At 44.2% G+C, this 13,338-nt stretch overlaps 1 protein-coding gene across 1 annotated transcript; it reads left to right on the top strand.

The window, feature by feature from the left end:
- The first annotated feature begins 7,963 nt into the window (after positions 1–7,963).
- Positions 7,964–9,819, top strand: LOC118944832 (protein shisa-like-2A). The gene is made up of 2 exons (XM_036966338.1): positions 7,964–8,145; positions 9,675–9,819. The coding sequence occupies exons 1-2, from the start codon at positions 7,964–7,966 to the stop codon at positions 9,817–9,819; spliced, it is 327 nt and encodes a 108-aa protein (XP_036822233.1).
- Positions 9,820–13,338: the final 3,519 nt, after the last annotated feature.

The following is a 13,338-nucleotide window of genomic DNA, read 5'->3' as shown; positions in this document are numbered from 1 at the left end:
CTTTAAACATCCCAAGGAGCACTGTGCAAGCGATAATATTGAAATGGAAGGAGTATCAGACCACTGCAAATCTACCAAGACCTGGCCGTCCCTCTAAACTTTCAGCTCATACAAGGAGAAGACTGATCAGAGATGCAGCCAAGAGGCCAATGATCACTCTGGATGAACTGCAGAGATCTACAGCTGAAGTGAGAGACTCTGTCCATAGGACAACAATCAGTCGTATATTGCACAAATCTGGCCTTTATGGAAGAGTGGCAAGAAGAAAGCCATTTCTTAAAGATATCCATAAAAAGTGTTGTTTAAAGTTTGCCACAAGCCACCTGGGAGACACACCAAACATGTGGAAGAAGGTGCTCTGGTCAGATGAAACCAAAATGTAACTTTTTGGCAACAATGCAAAACGTTATGTTTGGCGTAAAAGCAACACAGCTGAACACACCATCCCCACTGTCAAACATGGTGGTGGCAGCATCATGGTTTGGGCCTGCTTTTCTTCAGCAGGGACAGGGAAGATGGTTAAAATTGATGGGAAGATGGATGGAGCCAAATACAGGACCATTCTGGAAGAAAACCTGATGGAGTCTGCAAAAGACCTGAGACTGGGACGGAGATTTGTCTTCCAACAAGACAATGATCCAAAACATAAAGCAAAATCTACAATGGAATGGTTCAAAAATAAACATATCCAGGTGTTAGAATGGCCAAGTCAAAGTCCAGACCTGAATCCAAACGAGAATCTGTGGAAAGAACTGAAAACTGCTGTTCACAAATGCTCTCCATCCAACCTCACTGAGCTCGAGCTGTTTTGCAAGGAGGAATGGGAAAAAATGTCAGTCTCTCGATGTGCAAAACTGATAGAGACATACCCCAAGCGACTTACAGCTGTAATCGCAGCAAAAGGTGGCGCTACAAAGTTTTTTTACAAAATTTTTCAGTTTTTGATTTGTTAAAAAAGTTTGAAATATCCAATAAAAGTCGTTCCACTTCATGATTGTGTCCCACTTGTTGTTGATTCTTCACAAAAAAATATAGTTTTATATCTTTATGTTTGAAGCCTGAAATGTGGCAAAAGGTCGCAAAGTTCAAGGGGGCGGAATACTTTTGCAAGGCACTGTAGTATTATAATTTTTGGTGACTTTAATATTCACATGGAAAAGTCCACAGACCCACTCCAAAAGGCTTTCGGGGCCATCATCGACTCAGTGGGTTTTGTCAAACATGTCTCTGGACCTACTCACTGTCACAGTCATACTCTGGACCAAGTTTTGTTCTGTAAAATAAATATTGTGGATCTTAATGTTTTTCCTCATAATCCTGGACTACCGGACCACCATTTTATTATGTTTGCAATAAACTGCTCAGACCCCAATCAAGGATCATCAAAAGCCGTGCTATAAATTCTCGGACAACAAAAGATTCCTAGATGCTCTTCCAGACTCCCTCCACCTACCCAAGGAGGTCAGAGTACAAGGGAGGGAGAGCAGGAGCAGGCTTGACAGTACCCCCCCTTCTAGGGGCTCCACCCGGTGTCCCACCTGGGAGAGCCTGACGGGCCGGCCGAGGCATGGGTGCTGGACCAGCCGGCTGGGGCATAGAAGCCCGACGAACCAGCAGAGGCGTGGGATTCTGGCGAACCGGCTGAGACGTGGGAACCTGACGATCCGGTTGAGTTGTGAAATCCTAATGATCCTGCTGGGACGTGGGAACCTGACGATTCAGTTGAGTTGTGAAAGCCTGATGATCCCGCTGGGACGTGGGAACCTGACGATCCAGTTAAGTTGTGAAAGCCTGATGATCCTGCTGGGACGTGGGATCCTGACGATTCAGTTGAGTTGTGAAAGCATGATGATCCTGCTGGGACGTGGGAACCTGACGATTCAGTTGAGTTGTGAAAGCCTGATGATCCTGCTGGGACGTGGGATCCTGACGATTCAGTTGAGTTGTGAAAGCCTGATGATCCTGCTGAGACGTGGGATCCTGACGATTCAGTTGAGTTGTGAAAGCATGATGATCCTGCTGGGATGTGGGATCCTGACGATCCGGTTGAGATGTGAAAGCCTGATGATCCTGCTGGGACGTGGGAACCTGACGATCCGGTTGAGATGTGAAAGCCTGATGATCCTGCTGGGATGTGGGAACCTGACGATCCGGTTGAGTTGTGAAAGCCTGATGATCCTGCTGGGACGTGGGATCCTGATGAGCCGGCTGAGTTGTGAAAGCCTGATGATCCTGCTGGGACGTGGGAACCTGACGATCCGGTTGAGTTGTGAGCCTGATGATCCTGCTGGGACGTGGGAACCTGACGATTCAGTTGAGTTGTGAAAGCCTGATGATCCTGCTGGGATGTGGGATCCTGACGAGCCAGCTGAGGTGTAAAAGCCTGACAATCCGGCTGAGGCCTGACGTGGGATGGGCCCCTGCTGAGCCAACCGAGGCACAGAAACCTCTCGAGCCAGCTAGGGCCTGGAAGCACGACAAGCCAACTAAGGTCCCCGGACCCGACGGCAGCACCACCAACCGAAAAGCCAGCATTCTGTAAGAACCAACGCTGGAGTAGAAAAGCGGGTACGGAGAGTGAACATTTAATTTTGCACAGACATAGGACAGGACCAGCTTCAGAACCGGGTAAACACAACGACATACGACAATTAATGCTGAAGCGGGGAACAGAGCTGGGGAACAGAGCTGGGGAACAGACAGTTAAAGGAGAGCTAATAACACAGGTAATTGAGTCCAATGAATCACTGATGTGCGTGACGAGGGAAGCAGGTGTGAGTAATGATGGTGGCAGGAGTGCGTAGTGCTGGGCAGCCTGGCTCTCGAGCGCCAGGGACATGCATCAAAGTTGTTGACACTTTTAGGGTTCTGTTTTCGGCTGGAGTTAACGCCTCGATCACAACAACAATGGTTTGCGCAAAATCATATGTGTGCAACAACGTTCAACGTCCACTACAATTTCTGTCAAGCCACATATGCATACAGTTTAACGCATACATTTGTTGTTTTTCACTTAAGAACAAATTATGTTCAGGGGCAGAACGACAGATTTGTACCTTGTTAGCTCGGGGATTTGAACTTGCAACCTTCCGGTTACTAGTCCAACGCTCTAACCACTAGGCTACCCTGCCGCCCGTTAAATCAAACGTATGCACCACACAGAAAGCACGTTGTCTGCCTCTGCAAGACAAATGCAGCGATCCATTGGAAATTAATTTACTTCTGGTGTAACAAAATGCAAAGGCTGGCATTGAGGTGCTAGTGCTCTTTGGCAATTAACATTTGTAAAGGCCAGCACTCTGCTATTTTCCAACCCTGGCCCCAGGGTTCCAGGTAGAACCCTCTGTGTAAAGGAACTCTCTGTGTACTTGGAACTCAAAATAGTTCTACCTAGAACCAAAAGAGTTCTACCTAGAACCAAAAGAGTTCTACCTAGAACCAAAAGGTTTCTACCTGGAACCAAAAAGGGTTCTTCAAAGGGCTCTCCTATGGGGACACCCGAAGACCCCTTTTAGGTTCTAGATAGCACCTTGTTTCTAAGAGTGTAATTATCCAACTTCATGCCATGGTCTTTATTGATGTTCACAGGTCGACACTGAATAGTAGATGTCAGATAGCAATCACCATGGATATCTTACATCTGAAATCCGTTTGGCTTCAATCTCTTCAGCATTTCTTTGCTATTCATCCATGGTTAACTCTCAACCTGACATAAGAGTTAAGGACATTTGCAAGCATTACTGGGAAAGCCACCCATTCATTGAATGAGGCAGAATATGTTGAATGTATGATGCATATACGTATACTTGCATACATACTGCCAGAGTAAAGGATGTGAGGCCATCATTATGCAGTAGAAGAAGAGAAGAGATCCATTGGAACACACCTCCTAATGGATTGACATGAAGGAAATCTAGTGTTCCTTTGTACCTCCCACCCCTGATCTACAGGATAGTGTTCCTTTGTACCTCCCACCCCTGATCTACAGGATAGAGCTTTGACGAGACAATCTGAACTGTTCAAGCAAATTGATCCGCCTGCATACAGTACACGCAGTTTTTAATGCGTAACACTGATTTATCATTGGTTGTATTTAGTGTAGGATGGAACTGTGAATACAGTCATGCCCGCACACGATCTAACTTCCTACAGTCACTGACACCGTTCATTCAATGGGCTTTGAGCATTGGCATAACGAGTCTACACTTTCACAGAAGCTGCATGGACAAAAATAATGTCCAATATAAAGAAAAAATGGCAATGTCGGTTTTATTGTTCATGATAGTTTAATTAAGAATGTAATCATCCAGCTAGACGGTACACTGTCCTTCTCTCAGCACATATCAAAGCTGCAGGCTAAAGTTACATCTAGACTTGGTTTCCTCTATCGTAATCGGTCCTCTTTCACCCCAGCTGCCAAACTAACCCTGATTCAGATGACCATCCTACCCATTCTAGATTACGGAGACATGATTTATAGATCGGCAGATAAGGGTGCTCTCAAGTGGCTAGATGTTCTTTACCATTCGGCCATCAGATTTGCCACCAATGCTCCTTATAGGACACATCACTGAACTCTATACTCCTCTGTAAACTGGTCATATCTGTATTCCCGTCGCAAGACCCACTGGTTGATGCTTATTTATAAAACCCTCTTAGGCCTCACTCCCCCCTATCTGAGATATCTACTGCAGCTCTCATCCTCCACATACAACACCCGCCAGTCACATTCTGTTAAAGGTCCCCAAGGCACACACATCCCTGGGTCGCTCCTCTTTTCAGTTCGCTGCAGCTAGTGACTGGAACGAGCTGCAACAAACACTCAAACTGGACAGTTTTATCTCAATCTCTTCATTCAAAGACTCACTCATGGACAGTCCTACTGACAGTTGTGGCTGCTTTGTGTGATGTATTGTTGCCTCTACCTTCTTGACCGTTGTGCTGTTGACTGTGCCCAATAATGTGTGTACCCTGTTTTGTGCTGCTACCATGTTGTTGTCATGTTGTGTTGCTACCATGCTGTGTTGTCATGTGTTGCTGCCTTGCTATGTTGTTGTCTTAGGTCTCGCTTTATGTAGTGTTGTGTTGTCTTTCTTGTCGTGATGTGTGTTTTGTCCAATATTTACATTGTATTGTATTTATATTTTTAATCCCAGGCCCCCGTCCCCGCAGGAGGCCTTTAGCCTTTTGGTAGGCCGTCATTGTAAATAAGAATGAGTTCTTAACTGACTTGCCTCGTTAAATAAAGGTTAAATAAAATAGATACATAAAAATACAGTATATATTGTCTTCTAACATGGAGTATCTTCTATCTGGTCCTCAATGCAGGCTGCTTTGAACCCATTTTAGTATCTTTTCATCAATCACGTTTAGCATGTGTTGACAAACCTTTTAACAAATCTGTACAGACCCCTTCCTGTGTTTGCAAACATTGCCGCACGAGGGCGATGCGAGCAAGTTGGTCGCAGAACAATAGGGAGTTCTTATAGAACGGCAGCAAAAAAAGCCTCTATTTAAATGTTGCTTATGAGTGCATTTCACACTACTTTTGGATTTTCATTGGATTTTAAAGGCTCGTATGAATGTCCTGCTTATTATAATGTTTGTGTCATCATCGCAAATCAACTGCATTATACTTTAAAAAACATTTCAACTTTAACCAGTAAATGGCTCTTTGGCTAGCTTTCGCTACAGCCTATATCAATGAGCGTTAGCATTCTAGCTAGCAACTGCTGCATCCAAAATGCTTATTTTACAAAGATCACTACCAAATATAATCTTAGCTACTGTTCAAGCAACAATAATTGTAAGCATATGAGAACCCCAAATACTTTTTTTGTTGGGAAGTAACAGAAATGCAAATCTAGGCTATGCTGAATGGGCCCAAATCACGATGGCTTTCTCACTGCAGCCAAGAGTCGCGAGCATCTGTACATGACGTCAGTGTGTCGTGTACTGGAACATAGTCTATTATCTAGGTGGAGGGAATTACATTAACGATGGAGATTTGAGAATGTTCTTTGGTTGATAGACAGTTTTGTCTAAGAGTCACAGAGCTATCGTTAGAGAGATATCGTCGCAGAGATATCTGAGATATTGTTACAGAGATATTGTCGCAGAGCTATCGTTAGAGAGATATCGTTGCAGCGATATCTGAGATATTGTTACAGGGATATCGTCACAGAGATATCGTTAGAGAGATATCGTCACAGAGATATCGCCTTCTTGGCCAATTTCAAGCAGGCTGCTGGTGATCTATAACGCAATTGGTTATTTTTCTGCCAGTGGAGGCTCACAGTAGCCAACAACCAATGTCTAATTAAACTATCATAGACAGCAAAACAGACATTCCTGTTTTTTCTTAATATTGGACATTATTTTTGCCCATGCAGCTCCTGTGAAAAGTGTGGACTCATTAGGCCTATGTGCAAAGCCCATTGAATGAAAGGTGTCAGTGACTGTAGGAAGTGAGAGAGTGTGTGGGCATGACTGTATTCGCAGTTCCATCCTACACTCATACAACCAATGACTGGGGCTCTCGAGTGGCGCAGAGGTCTAAGGCACTGCATCTCAGTGCAAGAGGTGTCACTACAGACCCTGGTTTGATTCCAGGCTGTATTACAATGGGCCGTAACCTGGTTTGAATAGATCTAGGCTACAGTATATTTTCTAACATGGAGTATCTTCTATCTGGTCCTCAATGCAGGCTGCTTTGAACCCATTTTGGTATATTTTCATCAACCATGTTTAGTATGTGTTGACAAACCTTTTAACAAATCTGTACAGACCCCTTCCTGTGTTTGCAAACATTGCCGCACGAGGGCGATGCGCGCAAGTTGGTCGCAGAACAATGGGGAGTTCTTATAGAACGCCAGCAAAAAAAGCCTCTATTTAAATGTTGCGTTTGAGTGCTTTTGGATTTAATTGGATTTTAAGGCTCATATGAATGTCCTGCTTAATATAATGTTTTTGTCATCATCGCAAATCAACTGCATTATACTGCATTAACTTCAACCAGTAAAATGGCTTTTTGGCTAGCTTTCGCTACAGACTATATTAATGAGCGTTAGCATTCTAGCTAACAACTGCTGCATCCCAAAATAGTTATATTGCGAAGATCATCTTAGGAATTTTTCAAGCAAAAATCAAAACATCATTGTAAGTGTATGAGAACCCCAAAAAAGTTATTTTGTTTAGAAGTAATAAAAATGCAAATCTAGGCTATGTTGAATGGGCGCAGATGGCGATGGTTTCTTACTGCAGCCAATAGTCGTGCGCATCGGTACATGACGTCAATCCAGAACTTCCACCTCCGGCTTCTTCAACTATGGGATCATCTGAGGGGGGAGGTGCTGAGGAGTATTTCTGTCTGAAATAAAGCCCTTTTGTGGGGAAAAACTCATTTTGATTGGCTGGACCACCCATGGCTGGACCTCTTCCCAGTCCTGTGAAAAACATAGATCAGGGCCTAATGAATGTATTTAAATTGTTTGATTTCCTTATATGAATAGTAACTTAGCAAAATCTTTGAAATTGTTGCATGTTGTGTTCATATTTTTGTTCAATATAGATTCAGACAAATGGCTACTGTGTATTACAATAGACTAACCTACACAAGAGGATCAGCAATCCAAACGGGCTATCAAGCAGAGCAATTAGTGTCTCTTATGTCCCCATCTAATTAAAGTTTTTATTCATTTATACCCATTGTAGGGTGTTGTATCAGAGAAAGAGAGAGAGAGAGAGAGAGAGATGTGGATGGAAGGAGGTGTGGTGGGGGGACTCCAGAATTCAATATGGTACATCGGGATGCAGTTTTTCCACATTTCTCTGTCATGCTCGGAAATGTGATGCCTACTATGTTCAGCAAGGACACATTGTGCGCGATATTGCAATAAAATCCTTACACAGCTAAGGAAATTGCCTCATTACCTCGACAGAGCTTTCTTTTTTTCTTACCAGCATGACTGCGAATTGCACAAGCTACTACAGCGCAGAAAATGCTTTTGTGAATGGCTTTTTGTGCCCTAAAGCGGGAAGCGGTGCCCACGCGGTATTCTGCTGCGGATTTAACGATATCAAGTATTGCTGTGATGACCCCAACAGTTTTTTCCCCTACGAGTATGCATACATGTGGTGGCTTAGGTAAGGACTTTTTACACATCTTTGATTTGATGTTATACCAATTCATCCGTTTTGTTTTTCCTATATAGCCTTACCCTATCTTGGGGAAATCTCATTCACTGCTGGACTTTTAAGTTTGCATAATGTTTGATATTGTGATGATGTACACCTATTATAGGTTACAGTAGGCTACTGTATAACGAGGGAAGCTGATACAAGGAGAAAAGTACCTCAATTAAAAGTGAAAATAAAAACTGAAAAAGTGTACATTTTCCTCCCACTATACTCAATACTGTATCCAGGGGCAGACTGGGACCAGAATTTGTCCCTGGTATTTCTAACACACTGGCCCATGTTTTTCCTCAATAACCGCATTATTAGCCAAATGATATATATTTTATTTAACCTTTCTTTAACTTGGCAAGTCAGTTAAGAACAAATTCTTATTTAAAATGACGGCCTAACCCGGGCAACGCTGGGCCAATTGTGCGCCGCCCTATGGGACTCCCAATCACTGCCAGATATGATACAGCCTGGATTCAAACCAGGGACTGTAGTGATGCCTCTTGCACTGAGATGCAGTGCCTAAGAACCCTGCACCACTCCGATGGACCAGCACATCTGACATTAGCCCGAAATGCTGGATGGCCAGTCCGCCCCTAAATGTATCACTCTCAGAAAGAGTGCAATCTATTATCTGTCATCCCCATCACCTCTCTCTGCTCTCCCCTGCCTTTCCCTCCCTGCCTCCCCCATCACCTCTCTCTGCTCTCCCCTGCCTTTCCCTCCCTGTCTTCCCCATCACCTCTCTGCTCTCCCCTGCCTTTCCCTCCCTGTCTTCCCCATCATCTCTCTGCTCTCCCCTGCCTTTCCCTCCCTGTCTTCCCCATCACCTCTCTGCTCTCCCCTGCCTTTCCCTCCCTGTCTTCCCCATCACCTCTCTCTCTGCTCTCCCCTGCCTTTCCATCCCTGTCTTCCTCATCACCTCTCTGCTCTCCCCTGCCTTTCCCTCCCTGTCTTCCCATCACCTCTCTGCTCTCCCCTGCCTTTCCCTCCCTGTCTTCCCCATAACCTCTCTACTCTCCCCTGCCTTTCCCTCCCTGTCTTCCCCATCATCTCTCTGCTCTCCCCTGCCTTTCCCTCCCTGTCTTCCCCATCACCTCTCTGCTCTCCCCTGCCTTTCCCTCCCTGTCTTCCCCATCACCTCTCTCTCTGCTCTCCCCTGCCTTTCCATCCCTGTCTTCCTCATCACCTCTCTGCTCTCCCCTGCCTTTCCCTCCCTGTCTTCCCATCACCTCTCTGCTCTCCCCTGCCTTTCCCTCCCTGTCTTCCCCATAACCTCTCACACATTAATCACATTCTCTCGTCTTCTCTTCCTCGCTCCCCCTTTCTCTCACCTTCTCTGTCCATTGCTTTCTCCCGGCCTTTCCCTAATCTCTTTCTCTCCTTTCCCCATCTGTCTCTGTCTCTTTCTTCATCTCTTTCCCTCCCCGTCCCTTTCCTCCTACTCGCCATCCTCTTTCTCTTCTCCTTATTCCTTCATCTCTTAGCGTCGGGGCCCTGATAGGTCTGTCCATAGCAGCAGTGGTCCTGCTGGCCTTCCTCATCACAGTCTGTGTCCTCTGCTACCTCTTCATCGCCACCAAGCCCAGTCGCCTTGACAACGGCCTGCCACTCAGAACACCAGGTGGGTAACACTTCTGAGGTGGGCTAAGGTCTTGACACATAATCTAAAGGTATGTGATGGGATACATAGAGCCGGGCTAAGGTCTTGACACATCATCTAAAGATGTTGGGTAGGATACATACAGTGCATTCGGAAAGTATTCAGACCCCTTGACTTTTTCTACATTTTGTTATGTTACAGCCTTATTCTAAAATGGATTAAATATGTTTTCTCAGCAGTCTACACACAATACCCCGTAATGTCATCACAATACCCCGTAATGACATCACAATACCCCATAATGACATCACAATACCCCGTAATGACAAAGCAAAAACAGGTTTTGACACATTTTTGCAAATGTATAAAAAACAAAGTCCAGAGAAATCCTTGATGAAAACCTGCTCCAGGGCGCTCTGGACCTCAGACTGGGGAGACGGTTCACCTTCCAACAGGACAACGACCCAGCAAAGACAACGCAGGAGTGGCTTTAGGACAAGTCTCTGACAGTCCTTGAGTGGCCCAGCCAGAGCCCGGACTTGAACCCGATCGAACATCTCTGGAGAGACCTGAAAATAGCTGTACAGCAACGCTCCCCATCCAACCTGACAGAGCTCGAGAGGATCTGCAGAGAAGAATGCAAGAAACTTGTAGCGTCATACCCAAAAAGACTTGATACTGTAATCGCTGCAAAAGATGCTGAGTAAAGGGTCTGAATACTTATGTAAATGTGATATTTCAGTTTTTATTTTGAGTAAACTAGCAAACATTTCTAAAAACCTGGTTTTGCTTTGTCACCATGTGGTATTGTGTGTAGATTACTGAGGGAATTTTTTTAAAAATCAATTTTAAAATAAGGCTGTTACGTAACAACATGTGGAAAAAGTCAAGGGGTCTGAATACTTTCCGAAGGCACAGTAAATGGGATATTGTATAGAAAATACCAAATAAAACTCATTTTAGGGCTATCGTGCTATCGCGGATACAAGTCTGTTGACCCTTATCACACCAGGCACCTTGATGACAGCCCCCAACATCAGGAAATTGAAAGTGTCTTTCTTCTGTTACATGTTCCTCAGTACACAAACACACAATAATATAATGAGCCATGCCATGCATTGCTGGGCTCAGTCAGGTCTTTGACACATTCACCCTCTCCCCCACTGAAACATCACCCACAAAATGTTGGCACCATTGTAACAGGTTGTAATCAAGCCCTGGTCTCCAGCATGGGAACAGAGGATGAATACCTGGTGGCTAGGTAGTCTCAGGTAGGAATACTAAAAAAAACTTGGCTCTGACAACGAAAGCATTTCATGTCCATCAACTTATCCAAATACCTGTCACACCCTACAGCAGGGCTGCCCAACCCTCTTCCTGGAGATCTACCTTCCTGTGGGTTTTCAGTCCAACCTTCATTTAACACACCTGATTCTACTAATCAGCTGCTCAACAAGACCTTAACTAGCTGTATCAGATATGCTGAATTAGGGTTGGACTGAAAACCTACAGGACAGTAGATCTCCAGGAAGAGGGTTGGACTGGAAACCTACAGGACAGTAGATCTCCAGGAAGAGGGTTGGACTGAAAGCCTACAGGACAGTAGATCTCCAGGAAGAGGGTTGGACTGAAAACCTACATGACAGTAGATCTCCAGGAAGAGGGTTGGACTCAAAACCTACAGGACAGTAGATCTCCAGAAAGAGGTTTGGACTCAAAACCTACAGGACAGTAGATCTCCAGGAAGAGTGTTGGGCTGAAAACCTACAGGACAGTAGATCTCCAGGAAGAGTGTTGGGCTGAAAACCTAAAGGACAGTAGATCTCCAGGAAGAGGGTTGGGCTGAAAACCTACAGGACAGTAGATCTCCAGGAAGAGTGTTGGACTGAAAACCTACAGGACAGTAGATCTCCAGGAAGAGGGTTGGGCTGAAAACCTACAGGACAGTAGATCTCCAGGAAGAGTGTTGGGCTGAAAACCTACAGGACAGTAGATCTCCAGGAAGAGGGTTGGGCTGAAAACCTACAGGACAGTAGATCTCCAGGAAGAGAGTTGGACTCAAAACCTGCAGGACAGTAGATCTCCAGGAAGAGGGTTGGGCAGCCCTGCCCTACAGTAACCTGTGGATCATCAGAACCTTCAGAAACCGGGCAGAATGTTTATAAGCTATTTATTGACACTTGATAGTGTCCTGTAATGATTTGTTTGAAGTGAGCCACCTTCGGTCATTCATAACATATCAATAAAGACTCTGTATAGTGTGACAGTGTACTTACTTTAAAGTGAGCCACCTTCGGTCAATCATAACATATCAATAAAGACTCTGTATAGTGTGACAGTGTACTTACTTTAAAGTGAGCCACCTTCGGTCATTCATAACATATCAATATTGACTCTGTATAGTGTGACAGTGTACTTACTTTAAAGTGAGCCACCTTCGGTCATTCATAACACGTACATATAAATGAGGCAAATGTAGTTAACGCTTAAGGAATTATCACTGTCAGCTAAAACAAATAAACGTTGAAGACAAGTTTAAACATCTCTTTTTATTTTTTACATTTGAAACCCCTTCTCATTTCTACTACGCCTGATCGCCCTCGCTATTCCTAACGCTATTCCTAACGCTATTCCTAACACTATTCCTAACACTATTCCTAACGCTATTCCTAACACTATTCCTAACACTATTCCTAACACTATTCCTAACACTATTCCTAACACTATTCCTAACGCTATTCCTAACGCTATTCCTAACGCTATTCCTAACGCTATTCCTAACACTATTCCTAACACTATTCCTAACGCTATTCCTAACACTATTCCTAACGCTATTCCTAACGCTATTCCTAACACTATTCCTAACACTATTCCTAACGCTATTCCTAACGCTATGCCTAACACTATTCCTAACACTATTCCTAACACTATTCCTAACACTATTCCTAACGCTATTCCTAACGCTATTCCTAACACTATTCCTAACACTATTCCTAACGCTATTCCTAACACTATTCCTAACACTATTCCTAACACTATTCCTAACACTATTCCTAACACTATTCCTAACGCTATTCCTAACGCTATTCCTAACACTATTCCTAACGCTATTCCTAACGCTATTCCTAACACTATTCCTAACGCTATTCCTAACACTATTCCTAACGCTATTCCTAACACTATTCCTAACACTATTCCTAACACTATTCCTAACGCTATTCCTAACGCTATTCCTAACACTATTCCTAACGCTATTCCTAACGCTATTCCTAACGCTATTCCTAACGCTATTCCTAACACTATTCCTAACACTATTCCTAACACTATTCCTAACGCTATTCCTAACGCTATTCCTAACGCTATTCCTAACGCTATTCCTAACACTATTCCTAACGCTATTCCTAACGCTATTCCTAACGCTATTCCTAACGCTATTCCTAACGCTATTCCTAACGCTATTCCTAACGCTATTCCTAACACTATTCCTAACACTATTCCTAACACTATTCCTAACGCTATTCCTAACGCTATTCCTAACGCTATTCCTA

This window comes from Oncorhynchus mykiss, chromosome 28, assembly GCF_013265735.2.
Source record: "Oncorhynchus mykiss isolate Arlee chromosome 28, USDA_OmykA_1.1, whole genome shotgun sequence".
In the NCBI taxonomy this organism is placed as follows: Eukaryota; Metazoa; Chordata; class Actinopteri; order Salmoniformes; family Salmonidae; genus Oncorhynchus; species Oncorhynchus mykiss.
This window is presented reverse-complemented; position numbering and strand designations above follow the sequence as displayed.

Excerpts from the sequence above, each read along its gene's own strand:
- LOC118944832 (XM_036966338.1), top strand. The coding sequence starts at position 7,964 with ATGACTGCGAATTGCACAAGCTACTACAGCGCAGAAAATGCTTTTGTG. Across the intron at positions 8,146-9,674 it reads GCATACATGTGGTGGCTTAG|CGTCGGGGCCCTGATAGGTC; the intron begins GTAAGGACTTTT and ends TTCATCTCTTAG.